We start from the raw sequence: 16,006 nt of genomic DNA on the forward strand, positions 1-16,006 counted from the left end.
TCACGATCATCAAGGACACAACACTTAACTGTTACCTCACCACTTTACAAGCAAGAGTAGCGGACAGCGTGCCTCCATTTCACCCCCTAGCAAACAAACCCAAGATTCAAAATCGTCTCTGCATCTACTCTTTTTTGTAAAACTGTGCTTTCAGGCTGCCCGATAGCTCAATGCAAGTGGTATCCATGTAACCCTATTTTTATCCATTGTGAGTGCACATCATATTAAACATGTTTTCAAGGCGATAGTGAACAGTAAACTTGTCAAAAATTATGTCGCCACTCCCAACACCCTGAAATGCACATTGCAAAGCAGGAGTTCGGTTGAAGACAGCACACAATAAAAATGACATCCTGTTTTCCTCTCCGCATTTGAAGTGAAACTCTGGAGTGGCCACTGTCCTGTATTCAATATATTGTGTGTTGAGCTCGATGTGTCAGACAAATTTAAGGTCTTGTCTTACACCCTGCAACTTGTAAAGTTACACCAGCTGCCACTAGTTTTCAGAATCTTCTGAAAGCAGACATCGTGTTCGAAACTGCATTTCTTTTATTAATAGTGCGGGTCTGATTTTGGGCCTTTGAGATAGTATTCATGTTAATTGCAGCGCACACAGCGCTGCAATTAACATGAATACTATCTCAAAGGCCCAAAATCAGCCCCACACTATTAATAAAAGAAAGGCAGAGTTTCGAACACGATGTCCGCTTTCAGAACCCTCTGAAAGCAGACATCGTGCTTTAAATTTACTGCATTCCTTTCTCCTTCCGTTCTGAAAAGGGCGGTGTGAACGGTCTCATCGGATGTGCTGTGTGCGGTGCGCGCTAAATAGAGGACACTGCGCGCTCGGAGTGACCCCAGTGCGCGCGCGCCCATGAGCGCAGGTTCTGGGGAACAGTGTATGTGTGTGTGTGTGTGTGGTTGTGTGTGTGTGTGTGTGTGTGTTTCATATACTGTGTGCTCCCTTGTGTCTGGACAAAGCTATACCTCTCGAGAGAGCTATAATAAGATCGAAACATGTGCCAGGTGTTGCTTTTATTGATTCCAGGTCGGCTTGGATGATATTTTCCGTATTCAAAGCTGTGATACATTGCCTGGAGTGGTAAAAGGCTTTTGTTATTTTTTAGCTCAGCAAGGATGGCAGTAGCTAATCCTATGTTTAAAGACTTTACTTTAAAAATGGGAAAACACTTGGGGCCCCATTACGATGTCGAGCGGAAGGTCATCCGACAGCTCGTCGGTAGCATTCTGCTCGACATCATCTGAGGCATCAGTCCAACTGCCGTATTAGGATACAGGCAGTCCGACTGATGCCTGCGGCGGGAATCTGCTCCGCCTCCGACAGACTCAAGGAGCCCGTTTGGGCTGATGGCGGATCGTAATCCCCAAAATGGAGGAGGTGCCTGCTCAGGAACCACCATGGGGATTACAATGCACTTTTCCGACAGTCTTCCTATGGCAGTCCGATTGCTGTAGAAAGGCTGTCAGAAATGGACTTTGGGGGCCCCTAGCAGGGCCCCCGTCCCTCCGCAGCCTTCGCAATGAAGCCTGGTGGGCACAAACATAAATGCATTGTGTGACAGGCACCGCATGGTGCCTGCCACATGGTGTACGGATGTTTAAAAAGTGTAATTCTCCTATTGCAGCTTGTGCTGCAGCCCGCAGGACAAGCCGCAATAGGAAATATGCACTTTCTGACCGCAGTGAAGTCAGTCGCATCCTAATTAGAGAAGCGGGACCGCCGACTCCTTCTCTGCGGGCCCGTTTCACACATGATGCCGGTCGGACACTCGTCCAACTGGCATCGTAATGAGGCCCTTAGTCACTTTCTAGCATGGTGTGGATGGAACTGTACAAATCCTATGCTTAAAAACTTTGCTAGAAAAATGGGCATTTGAGGTGAGCAGATTCAGTGGTGGGTGGTGTTGTAGAGTGCTCCATAGAAAGAAGCTGCTCTCCACGTAAACTTTGGAACTACCCAGAGTTCACTGCTTCCTTTTATGCATAATTTATGCGGCACTCTTATCCTGAAACGATAAAGATATATACATATTTGTGAACACACACAGATGTGTGTGAATATATATATATATATATATATATATATATATATATATATATATATATTCACTGAAAAAACCATAGGTTTCAGGGGTGTTATAGTTAGCTGGACTTTTCACTTGTACAAAACCATTGAAATTCCCCCGTTATAGTTAGTTCAGCTAACTATAACTCGCGCGCCCGCAATGCACTGCTGATGACGTCACATATTACATCACTCATGACATGGTCAGTGACATCACTCATGACATCACTGATGACATCTCAAATGACATCACTGATGACATCATCCAGTGAATGTGTGTTTTTTTGAAAATTAAATATGTTTTATATATGTATATCTCAAGGTCGATGGAAGAATAAATGGGTATATAAGTGTCTAAATGGATGATTTGTTTTTGAAAAATTGATTGTGTAACTGACTGATTAAGTGTATCATAGTGAATACATGGCTTAGTGAGTAATGTTTAAATATGTAAATATCTGTATCAGTCTCTCACTTTGTGTATAAGTGGCTGCATGGGTTGGTGAGTAGCTACATGGGTGTCTATATAGGTTATTAGTTGGTTTTTTGAGTATCAGTCTGAGTGTCTGCATGGTTCGGTGGGGGGTATTACGTAGTGCATAGGTGCATGAATGAGTGACTCACTCTTTGTATGTGTTGAAGATAGCATGTGTGCAGGACTGTATGGGTGGATGAGTGTGTGTATGGGTGTGTTAGTGAGTGAATGACTGTCTCAATAGTGTCTTTATGAGTAACTACATATGTTTTAAACTAGTATATGTGACTATTGGTGTATATAAGTGAGTATATGTGAGAGTGAGAGATTGAAAGAGTTCCTGTATGAATAAGTATGTGTTTCTATAAGTGATTGTTTAAAAGACTAAGTATGTGTAAGTTTCCGTAGAAGTAAGTGTGGTGGTGTGTGTATAACTGTATATGCAAATAAATGTATGTTTGATTCTTTATTAGCATGAGTGACTATGTGTGTGAGTAACTCTATGGATGAGTGGCATTGTGTAACAGGATGTATAGGTGTATGAGTACATATGATGAGTGAATACATGTATGAGTGACTGTATAGGACTGTTGGTGAATGAGTGGATGTGTATGTGGATCTTAGAATTACTGAAGAGGTTGTTGTAACTGGTATTGGTATGTCCATTGTTTTGAAAAGTTTAGTCTCTATTTTTGAATGTGTGTATCAAAGGTTATATTAGGGTGAGAGGAGGTCTGCCACTCTATCACAAGGATGATGTCATCAGTGATGTCATCAGTGATGTCATTTGAGATGTCATCAGTGATGTCATGAGTGATGTCACTGACCATGTCATGAGTGATGTAATATGTGACGTCATCAGCAGTGCATTGCGGGCGCGCGAGTTATAGTTAGCTGAACTAACTATAACGGGGGAATTTCAATGGTTTTGTACAAGTGAAAAGTCCAGCTAACTATAACACCCCTGAAACCTATGGTTTTTTCAGTGAATTTCTGAGGTTTTTTAAATACTAATTCCTAACTATAACGTGCCTGAAACCTATGTTTTTTTCTGTGAATTTCAAAGGTTTTTTAAATGCTAATTTCTAACTATGCCTACAGAGATAGGACATGTGAAGAAAGAAGAAAAAATGCACAGAAAGAGAAAAAAAAGTGCAGAAAGAAGCAACAGAAGTCCTCAAAGACGAAGAAAAGTGCAGGAAGAAGGATAACGTGCAGAAAGAACAAAAAGACGAGCAGAAAAAAGCCTTGTTGCAAAATCATCCTGTACCCTCAACTTTTTCAGACGGATACTGGTGGTAACTGAGTCTGACTAACCAGTCCTAGAGCCAGTGCTATGTTAAAAGACACTTAGAATACAGTGAAAACACCTACATACACTAGGGAACATTATGCGTTGGGGTCCCCCTGTGATTAGCATGACCTCCTCTGTAAGCCCCTAGTAGATAATAGGGCAGGAGGATTAAAACTACCTCTTAAAACAGGCCACAGGGCGTTTTTGCACAAGTTAACTCAGGCCCCGTCACCTCCCTTCACCACTGTGTAAACACGCCCTGTGTCCGTTTTTAGTTGGGAGATTAAGTTCATTTGAGGGTCCCTAGGGTCCAACTAGCCCACTAGGTACCTCCAGTAAGTGCCACAGAGCTGTGTTGCAGAGAGGTGTAAAAAGTGGCACGGCCTGGACCACCTCTCTGCAATGCAGCTCAGTGGCGCTTACTGGAAGCACTTGGTGGGCTAGTTAGCCCCCAGGGGCCCTCAGTATTGAAGGAAAATTATATCCCCAATTTAAAACGTGCCATAGTGCGTGTTTGCACACGTCACCTCAGGCCCCGTCCCCTCCCTTCATCACTGCGTAAACGCGCCCTGTGGCTGTTCTAAGTTGAGAGATTAAGTCCCCTTGAATCCTAAGGGTCCCTAGTTTCAAACTAGACCACTAGGTACCTCCAGTAAGCACCACAGAGCTGCGTTGCAGAGAGGTGTAAAAAGGGGCTTAGCCTCAGAACACCTGTCTGCAGCGCAGCTCCCTGGTGCATACTGGAGATGCCTGTTGGGCTAGTTGGCCCTCAGGGACCCTCAGTATTGAAGAGGAATTAATTCCCCAACTTACAACTCGCCAGGGGGCACGTTTGCAGAGTGCTGCAAGGAGGGGGTGTGGCCTCCGGCACGATGCCAGTCTTTTATTTATTTTAATTTTTTAAGAAGGGGGGCTGTGTGGTTCCCCTTCTTATTCTAATTTATTGGCCCTGATGACCCCATCCCCCAGGGCCTGTCTCCTAATTATATTTTTTTGACCCCAATCCCCAGGGCCGGCCACTGTTTTTTATTATTTAAAAAAAATATATATTTATAGACACACCTAGGACATGCTGGACAAACCGTACGTACCTATCACCATGACGATTTGCGTGATATTCATTAAAAGGCGACTATGCATACAATGAATCCACGTGGAATGTATTTACACCACTAGTGAAGCTCTGACATGTCTGATGCCCTACCGTGCCTAATCCCGGTAGACACCCTTATCGTTTATTTATACAAACATGGGTAGCTATTGACGGGCACATTTAATACACATGCACCCCAAGCCATTCAAAGGGGATTCGACAAAAATTCGACCAAAACTATGCAAGAAACCCCCCTCACGGTTAATAAAACACACATCCACTGCCGGATGTGTAATACTTTTTATTTTACTCTCTGGAAAGGGGACGAACATCACTTGAGAGTCACAGCGTGCTCCTGGCAGAGCCCAATGCTGTGTTACACCCACCATTGCCTGCTGAGTGCCACACACCTCTGTGTTGTATTCCACTAGCTAGTGCATATGCTATGACACTCTCTAGCCCATGTGCACTGTAACACCACCCCGTGAATATGTCATGCCACACTTGTCTTTGCACGGGTTATATTGCCCCATCTAACGTGCCTTCCTCGATGCCTATGTTATAACGCACAGGGCTATGCCATACATATTACAATCTGGGATCCATATCTTTGTCACAGTGCATATGCAACGTTACACTCCCCAGCACATATTTTATATTCCAACTTTAGTTAGGTTACACAACACTGCCCTGTGCATATTACACTCCAAGGCGCATATCGCATAGCACGCGTTAGTGCCTGTGCTATCTCGCGCTCTCCAATGAATCTGTCATTGCGCACAATGTATTGCATATTATATTTCATGCCCGGTTCATCTTATATCACACTTTTTGGTGCATAGTTTATACCATACACTATATCTAGTTTTCATTTTCAATCGTGCTCTCAAGACTCTGTTCTATATAACACTGTGTTCACCTACCCTTTTCACGGGCATTACATTTTGCGATAGGGGGTGGAGGGTCAGGGGGTGTTTCTGCCAAGTGAGCCCGGAGTCACAGTCACAAACGTCCTCTTCTTCCTGACTAAAAGTGAGATTATGCTGCATACTTGTTCATATTTTAAGTAGTTCGCACAGACACGTTTTAAAAACAATAAAGTTCCTAATACCCGCCTTCTCTGAACAGTTAGCTTGCTGCCCCATCCCCCTTCTCCCTATCCTCTGTTGTGTGAATCCATGGACTAGCCTCCTCCCTCCTGCCATGCATGGTCTGATGTGCTGCCACTGCCCTGAATTTAGTATGATGTACCAGTCCACTCCTCCTGCCCTCCATTGCCCAATTCTATGCCCCATCATTGACCTCCTGCTTAAACTCTGTGCTTAGCTTGCTGCCCCTATTCTCTTTCCCCCTGCCCTCCGATGTCTTTGTGTATGCCCCTGCTCCATCCTTTTTGCCCACCATGTTCCATGGACCTGCCACTCCTATCTACTCTGAGTGTTCTGTTGAGCTGCCACTCCCCTCCCACCTGCCTAGCATTGTCAGATGACTGTAACCTGTCCCTGCCACCTCCACCCTGCCTGTCCACATGCCATGCCCCTATCCTCTTCCTCCTGTCCTACATGGTCCATTGTACTGCCACACCCTTCTGCCCTCCCTGGTCTGTTGTGCTGCAACTGCTCCTTCTGCCTGCCCCGTGCGGTCTGTTGTGAGGCCCCTTCCCCTGAACTTTCTTGTCTGTGCACAGGTCCTGACCCTCCCTTCTATCCTCCATCGTCCTTTGTGCATGCCCCTGCACCCTCCTTCTTGCCCATCATAGCCATTGTGCTACCACTAACCCTCCCACTTGCCATGCATGGTCTTCTGTGCTGCCATGGCCCCTCCCACCTTCCCTGTGTGGTCAGTTAGCTGCCCCTGAACCCCTCCCACCTTCCCTCCATGGTCTGTGTGTATGCCATCACAGTCTCACTGTTGCTCTTCATGGTGTGTCTTGCTTCTAGTGCCAATCCTGCCTGACCTCCATGGCTATCTTGCTGCTCCTGCCCTGCCCCCTTGCCCCCAGCCCTCTGTGTACATGTGCAGACCCCTACTCCCTCCCTCCTGGCTTGTCTGTTCCATTGTAATGCCCCTGATCCATCCCTCCTGCCCTTTATGGTCTGTTATGCTGCAGCTTTCTCTCCTGTCTGTCCATTATGGTCCTGCCTCTTGCCCCTCTGTTCTCTGTTGTCCATGTGCATGGTCCTGTCCCCTCCCTCTTGCTTTCTATGGATTGTTGTGCTGCACTCCCGTCCCGCATGCCCTGTGTGGTGTGTTGTGCTGCTGCAAACTCTGATGCCTGCCCTGCAGGGTCAGTTTGGTGCACCTCTCCATGTCCCTCCTGTCCTCTGTTATCCAAGTCCATGTCCCTACCCCATTTCCTTCCATGATCCAATGTACCATACTTGCGAACATTTTGAACTTGGTAAGAGGGAGATTTTGAAAAAAAACTGGGGTATTGATTTTCCCCTTTGAGTTATATTGAAAAAGAGGAGATTGTAGACAGGAGACAGATAAAATAAAGCCCATTTGAGCTTAAAAACATTGGACGTTTCCTGGCTGAATCGGGTCTGTTGGCATGTATGGTTGTACTACCATTGCCTCTTCCTTCTGCCCACAATGGTCTATCACATTGCCACAGCCTCTCTTGCAAGTCCTGTATTGTTGGTTTGTTGCCCCTGCCCCCCTTTCCACTGCCCTCCATAGTCTGTTGTCCTGCCACGGCCCTTCCTGCCTGCTCAGTGTGGTTAAATTGTTGCCTTTGCACCCTCCTACATGCCTTCAATTTTCAGAGTCCGTGCCCCTGGCCTCTGCCTCTCAACAGTATCCTAATGAACAACTAGATTGCTAACATTCTATATTTATTACAAAAGTGTGGAACGCCTGACGTCATCTTGATGTAATCAAAACTGTAATACCTAGAGCATTTCCTTTAGAAATTACATATATGAGAGGGTCTTATTGGCATCAAAATTATGCTTAGTGCTCTAAAAGACTAAAATAAGGACATATTTTCTGAGTTTTCAAATAGCGAGAAAGCACTTTTAAATTATTTGTTACCTTTATGTTTTTTTATCCAGTTGACCACTTGATTAAATGTTGCACTTAGGGGAGAGGATGTGGTGTTACTTCCAGAACTGCAGACTTTGCAACTGGGGAACCAGGTTGGAGTTTCTGCTTCAGCTCGACATTCTGTGATTCTGGTCAAATCACTTAGTCTCCCCATGACTACAACCAAAATGAATTTGTTCTTGTGTGATGTAACCAATGCTCATGTAAAGCACTCCAATACCTGACAAGTCTGCACTATATAACACTGCAAAAACACAAAATAATAAGTGTTTTGCACACTTCTGTCATTGGGCTATATTTGGGCTACATCTGGGTGATTTTGGGCTACATTTGGGCTCTTTTGTCTCCGGTGGCCATCTTGGGAGATTTATTTGTTATGAAGTTTCCTAATTTCCTCCTGTACTGCAGTCTCCTCAGTAGGAAATGCTTTCAGTTTTTTACTTTGATTCCATCATGAAGGTATTCAGATATGTCACACATTTGCCATAAATTCTGAATGTTAGCACTCTAGTTGCTCATTAGATCACTGTAGTAAAACTACTGTTCACCATGGAAGTCTGCTCCTGGTATTAAAAGTGCATGTTTCAGTCTGCATGTCAGAATTTTTTAATGAAATAGAAGAGGATTTGAGAAGTCACTCAAAATGTGCCCTCATTTTCTTTCTTCAGCATTAATCATAATTTCTATGGCAAAATGAACCCCCTCATTGTGTTCCTTTTTAAATTAAATGTTTTAAGTGTTACCAGTTTATTCCAATCAAGATGGCTTCAGGTGTGCCATACTTTTGTCATAAGTAAGACAGTAAGCGCACTAGTTGTTTTTAAGAACACTCTGGGACATTCTGCCATTGGGCTATACTTGGGCTACATCTGGGTGATATTTGGGCTACATTTGGGCTCTTTTGTCTCTGGTGGCCATCTTGGCAGACTTATTTGTTATGAAGTTTCCTAATTTCCTCATTTACTGCAGTCTCCTCAGTAGGAAATACTTTCAGTTTTTTACTTTGATTCCAAAGGCATTCAGATGTGTCACACATTTGCCATAAATTCAGAATGTTAGCACTCTTTTTGCTCATTAGATCACTGTAGTAAAGCTACTGCTCACCAGGGAAAACTGCTGCTGGTATTGAAAGTGCATGTTTCAGTCTGCATGTCAGAATTTTTTTAATGAAATAGAAGAGGATTTGAGAAGTCACTCAAAATGTGCCCTAATTTTTCTTTCTGCAGCACTAATCATACTTTTTATGGAAAAATGAACCCCCTCATTTTGTTCCTTTTTAAATTAAATGTTTTAAGAGTTACCACTTTAATCCAAGCAAGATGGCTTCAGGTGTGCCATACGTTTATCATAAGTAGGACTGTTAGCGCTCTAGTTGTTCTTTGGCCTGGGTGGTAAATTTCGTTCCGCTCGCGGAATTTGCGGAATTTCGCGTTCCGCGGAGAACACAAAATTGCCTAAAATTCTGCTTTCCGCGACTTCGCGAAATTTTTTGCTTGTTCGCGTTCTCAAAATGCGTGTTCGCGAGATGTTTCTCCCCGAGCACGCAAACAGCGATTGCGAACAGGAAAAAAGCATCGCGAACAAGCAATTCCGCGTGTTCGCGGAATTTCTGCGTGTTCACGGAGATTTTTTACCGTTTCGTGGAGATTTGCGTAACGCGATTACGCAAATTCCGCCCACCCCTACTAATACACAGCATCAGATTATTTGCTTTCCTCCCCGCGAGGGGTATAAGCACCTTTCATTGTTGATGTATGCTCATAACCTTGTATTTATTGGCCTGATCACAACTAGCTTATAATGTTTAAATGACAAATAAAATGTCAGAACATTCTTTCATATTTATTGTTAAAAAGACAAACATAACTAATTTTGCTGAGTAAACACTTGATCGTTGTGACATTTCATTATAATTTGCTTTTATTGCACACAAGAAATTAGAGCATGCAACACAAGGAGTGTCTCCCAGTGATGACAGATTAATAAGCCACATACATGAAAACAATATAGTGCAAAACCAAAATGCAGGTCAACCCCCAAGGAAAAAAACAAAAACATTTAACTCTTGTTTTTTACATTTGTCAAACAACACTATCAGGCTACGCAAATGTACCTCATTGGTCTATTCAAACTTATTAAGCACTATTGTTAATTTGGGCTACGTTTAACTCCAACTGTAAACTGGGCAGTTAAAGCAAATGAAACCCTGGGCAAGGACTGGCTTTAAGTAATGCTTTGAAGGGTTCCCAGTTGAACCGATGATGCAGGCTTTTTCCTGTAAAAATGCAAATGCACAAACCTTCCTTTTCCAAGGTTTCAAGGAGTCAGGACCAAGTATGCTGGCTGTGCTAATGTGAACTCCTAGTAGTTTCTGAACTCCATAATGGCAGTTCCATCCTTTTTATTAATTAATGTATTGCTTACTAAGTGTACTATATTGTCCTATGGCATAATGATAAGTTGTCACACGCAGAAAAAGTGAATATCAAAACAGTCATTCAATACCAAAGTCTTGCCAATGACTTAGAGCTTGTGAAAAAATAAAATAATGAAGTTTAATGACTAAGATTTTTGGAGACGAAATTGGAATACTATTTGTATGCTCTACAAATGTGAAAGCATGCTACGGTTTTAGGAGATTGTCTTCACTTGATACCATATGGTCGTGGCAAAGCATTCCTAGAGAAAATAGGCAGTGCTATTTGTGCAGCTTGTACTGTAAATCACTTACCCCTATATTTTGTATCATCAAAACTTATGTGATTTAAAAAATAACATAAATCAAAATTGTTTTGTATAGTTCATGTATACAGCTGAGTAAAGAATGTCAGTAGTTCAGTAAGGGGCGGCAGTTGTAGATGGAAATAAACTGTACAATCTTATTAAATCTACCCTCTGCATTATATACTACTATGATTGTATAGCTAATGTTTTGAATTGATGGGAACATCATTTTAATATTTTAAAACAGTAGGTATTAGACCAAAGTTTCACTTGGCAAGGGATAAGCAGCGGTTTGTTTCAACATTTTTTCTTGCTTCAGTATTAAGGAAAATTCTGCATTTATAGATTTATGTATATGTATAGCCCAAACATACCTGAAAGGCAGCAAGGCAGTGGAGCATTGTACCCAGTCAATGGCAAGATATAGTAAGTAAGCGATTGGAGCGGAAGCTGGGTTCCAAGAGAAGAAATGATGTAGTTCGCTCTTTTCTAAATCCATTTAAATTGATTTTATGTTTTAACTATTAATGACTGTGTTCTAAAATGGCCTGTTTGACCAAAAAGGAAATGCAGATTAACTACTATGAAATAAAACATTCAAATATTCAAAAGTGACAAATGTAGGTAAGTTTATCAATATATGTCCATTTTGTACACAAAAGGTGTTTTTAGCTTGACTTTATATTTTTTCAGAGACCTAGAACCTAATGTGCCCACTCAAGTTTTTTAAAAGAGTAAGATTAAAAAACAGAAACAACTCATTTAGCAAATGAATACCACAACTGCTCACAAACAATATACACAATCAAGTACAATAGAGGACTTGGAGGATGTTTATCTGAGCCTTGCAATATTTTTCATGATGTCTGGCACTGTATGTCACCTGCACAACTAAGTCCAATAAATAATCCTCCTTTTCTTATCTCACAATTACCTTGGCTCACACTTTTGTACACTGTAATTCATACCAACAACATTTACTTAAAAAATCCTTGTTAATTTTGTTTGATCCAAACAAAGATTGTGAAATAAGTTATCAAATATGCAATACTCATCTCAAGCCATTTCTATGCTTGTGCAATTATATTCAAATAAATAAGTATACTCTTCTTTAAATGAAAATCAACTATGCTTATACACTTTCACATTTTTATTTATAAATGAGATCACCCCTGTACATTACCAGTATCGATTTGGCCTGTACCACAAAATATTTGTTTTAATATCTGGCACCCCCTGTGCATCCTTCAATTCAATTAAATTCTAAGGAGTTAGGTTCAAGTAATTAATTATTTCATTCTGTATTACAATCAACTAGGCTCCCATATTTCACATTGGTTTTTATACATAGAACATTCTAGAATACCTTTACAGATTTTGCCTGACCATGAAACCAAGCTACAGTTGCCTACCAATGCATCGCTATGGTGAACAATCTGAATTAGTATTTATTTTTGTACAAGATCACAAATATGCATATTTAATTCATGCACCGGCTGTCTATCTTCAATTTGGATTCAGTTACAGTCAAACAGGATAAATCTCATTATTAGCAGAGGCCTGAAAATATGTTCAGTAAATTGAGCAAGGATTGAGTAAGATGCTGACAGAATAAGACACAAATGTCCTCATCATCCAGTTCTCTGCATTATTTTTGCTATGTCTCTCGCTTTCTATTTATCTCCACAACAAGCAAGGTGCTTACCAGTCCCATTTCTAGAGACAGGTATTCATTTTAACTTCGACAACCCTATAGAAAACAAAACCACACATAAACAACTTACCCATTCCTGTTCATGATGTACTTGATTTCCTGGTGGGCTCTCTTACTGTTGTCAGTGATCGCCTCGATAAGCAGGACAGAGCCTCCAGGGCCTCGCCCCTCATACAATACATAGGAGGAGCTTTTCCCCTTTTCCTGAAAGAGAAGCCAGCATTAGCTAACGTTTAGATCTCAAGGATGGCCAAACTGGGTACAGAATTTAAATGGGGTCATAGAGACATTAGTGGATTATTAATGCTAATCACCAAGAGAAAAAGCTACATATGCCAAATGGAAAACCCCCATCCTGCAGAAGACAGGCCAGCCTAGTTTTAAATAATTTTAATAAAACTACCCCACATTTGCCTTCCAAGAGTATAAAGTAGTACAAGTGCATGTCCCCACCCATTTATATGAGGGGATGGGGATATGTATGACTCAAAATATAACCATGGATTTAATACTAGTAATTGTACAGGCATATGCTGATTAACCTAGTCCCGCGTGGTGTAGGTGGAGATCTCCACCTATGCTATTCAAGACTACGAAATTAAATGAATAGGAAATCAGTAACCACCTGAGGAAAACGAAAATAATCACACAATTGACAAATACTAACATGGAAGCTCAGACGGAGAAGCCACACCCTGGCCTCTGCCTCTTCCCATTGTGCTGCCATACAACATGATGCTAAACACAACATACAGCCACCATGGTCCAGACCCCCCTAGGCAGAGAAAGAGAAACTAAGGACGAATTAGAAATTGTAGTTACATTTGTAGAGGACCACGACAGGGGATTACATGGTCTGCTTCAGTACACCCTCATTGGAGCAGAGGGTGTGGCCTTGTGGCAGGAGCTCCCAGGCAGGGTGTATGTATTGGGAATGTATTTAAGGACTGGGGAAATCCTAAGAAGAAATAGCAGGACTTTGGTGAAGGAAACGTATGCCAGAATACAGTTGGCAAAGTCTCTGTCTAGTGGTGGAAACAAATTCCATTCCATCTCAACCCCCTTGAGGAGAGTGTCCTCTCCACCATGCACCTCGACCTGCCGCAAGGAATCCTGTCAAGCGAGATAAGAAAAAAACCAGCTATGCTTTACCTAGATTTTGAAACCCAAACACGTCAGAATGTCTTTAAAGAGCATACATAGAAGCCACACCCTGGCCTCTGCCCTCTTCCCTCTGTGCTGCCATGCAAAATGGTGCTAAACACAACATACAGCCACCATAGTCCACACCACCCTAGTCAAGAGGAAGAGGAACTGAGGAGGAATCATAACTTGTAGTTAACTTTGTAGAGGACCACTACAGGCGACTACATAGTCTGCTTCAGTACACCCTCAGTGGAGCGGAGGATGTGGCCTTATGGTAGGACCTCACAGGCAGGACGAATATATTGGGAATCCATATAAGCACTGGGGTAATCCTATCAAGAAATAGCAAGACTTGGCTGAAGGAAACATATGCCAGAATACAGGTGGCAAAATCTCTTTCTAGCGGTGGACACAAATTCCATTCCATCTCAACCCCCTTGACGAGAGTGTCCTCTCCACCATGCACCTCGAACTACCCCGGGGAATCCTGTCAAGTGAGGAAAGAAACAAAAAACATCTCTATGCAAATCTCCATCTCCCTTGACATGTAAGCACTAATCACAATTCACTCACTCATCCCCACCACAACCCCTACTCGCTTGGTACATTTAAGAGTGAACATACTACCCTTGATATCTTCTAACTTTCCTTTCTACAGTCTTCATGTTAGTTGCATTACAGTCAACAGCTGCAGCCGCAAAAACCCCTCCTGTAGCAAGGGCTCAACCAGGACCGCCTTCACAATGCATCCCTACTATCGTGATCACCTCTACATTGCAGTTACAACCAACCTCTTGTCAGTCTTTGTTTTTCATAGCTCAATACTACCATAAATGTATCCTCTTCACACAGTTATGTGATTAGGGATCACATCTGCTTATCCCCCTCAAGTCATTTTTAGGTCTCGTCTGAGCCAGCGCATGCGCTTCTCTGATGAGACATTTAGTGAGTGGGCTTTCAAAAGTCCTACCACAGCTTTTGTGGTGGCATAGAGCGTGCGGTTAAGCGCACAATGACGAACAGAGGCGCCACCTGGCTTTCCTCTCTCGTCATGGTGCGCGCCCATCGCAATCACTTTCACTTTTGCTGTCGGGTGCGCGCACCACTCGCATGCTTTTTTTTATTTTCTGCTCACATGCCACAAATGCTTACTAATTCACTCCAATGCCTGCGCTTATACCCTACAGTGCCTGCCATCATGCAGTCCAGTGCCTGCGTTCATTCCCTCCAGGGCCTGCACTCGTGCACTTCAGTGCCTGCGCTCGTGCACTCCAGTGCCTGTGCTCATGCACTCCAGTGCCTGGGCTCGTTCACTCCAATGCCTGCGCCTGCTGTCAGCTGCTGGGCAGCCATCCCTCCTGTCCGTAGTGTTAATATTTACGTAGTGTGCACTCCGAGGGCAGCAAGGCTTCCATTTATGGAGACTGTTTATGTGAAGTGAAGGAACGAAAGGCTCTCAAAACAAAAATGCTAGCGAGCCAAGTTTATACTGCCGAATATCTACATACGTGACCTCATGGCTCCGCCCCACCACACCCTTCCATTACCTATTAGCGCCTCTCCCAGGAGTCCCATCCCACATCACAGTCACCGGACGGCCGCAGTTTCAGAGCCCTGGCAGGAGGGGGCAGCACCTCATCTGTTGCTCTGCTGAGCAACTCTGCTCCAGTGTCGGAGCTCTTCTTTATAACCTTGCATGTGAACAAGACCCTGCACCCCATGTCGGCTTCCTCCCACCCCATGTGAACACAAGACTCTCCACCCTGCACACCATGTGAGCTTCCTCCCACCTCTCCCCACCCCATGGGAACACAAAACTCCACCCTGCACCCCATGTCGACTTCCTCCGACCCCATGTGAACACAAGACCAGGGCATTGGCATAGCCAATAGGTCTCGCCTTTGGGACCTTATAACTGTTTAGCCATGCAACAGTTAATGTCGTTGCACCGAGGATATTGTGCTGCATAACTAAATACTTATGAGGTCCCAAAAGCTATGCCAATGCTTGTTTCCTTTGCAGGTCGTTTCTTGCCAACCCTTCGGCCACCTACCTCCACCACCACTGCTGCTGCTGTACTGCCTGTGTGGCCATGTTTGATGTCTGTGTAATTAGTGCACAACATATATCCTTCCTTTTTTCTACTTCACTGTAAATATAAAGAAACGTCTCCTGTCACCTACTCAATACCCCCACTGCAGCCAATCATCGAATGATATGTCTTTCGTCGTCACAGAACCTACCACTCTCTCATGCCACATCAATGTTTGCCTCTGACACCATTCTCCCTGTAGCTATCTCCCAGGACAAAACTCTATAGATGTTTAATCAATGAGTAACTTACTTTGTACGTGCCTCTCTCCACAGCTGCAGTGACACGACGTCCCATGGTGTCCAAATTTCTGCCCACCCATCATACCAGATCA

General features: G+C 43.2%; 1 protein-coding gene across 1 annotated transcript in view; it reads right to left on the reverse strand.

Annotated features, from left to right (window-relative positions):
* Positions 1-12,500: 12,500 nt before the first annotated feature.
* Positions 12,501-16,006, reverse strand: part of LOC146871935 (translational activator of cytochrome c oxidase 1-like) — a 47,362-nt gene continuing 43,856 nt past the window's right edge. Inside the window, exon 3 of the mRNA XM_085599797.1 lies at positions 12,501-12,638. Coding sequence (XP_085455923.1) covers positions 12,501-12,638 — 138 coding nt within the window. The remainder of the gene's footprint in view (positions 12,639-16,006) is intronic.

Source organism: Triturus cristatus, chromosome 1_1 (genome assembly GCF_964204655.1).
Source record: "Triturus cristatus chromosome 1_1, aTriCri1.1, whole genome shotgun sequence".
Taxonomy (NCBI): Eukaryota; Metazoa; Chordata; class Amphibia; order Caudata; family Salamandridae; genus Triturus; species Triturus cristatus.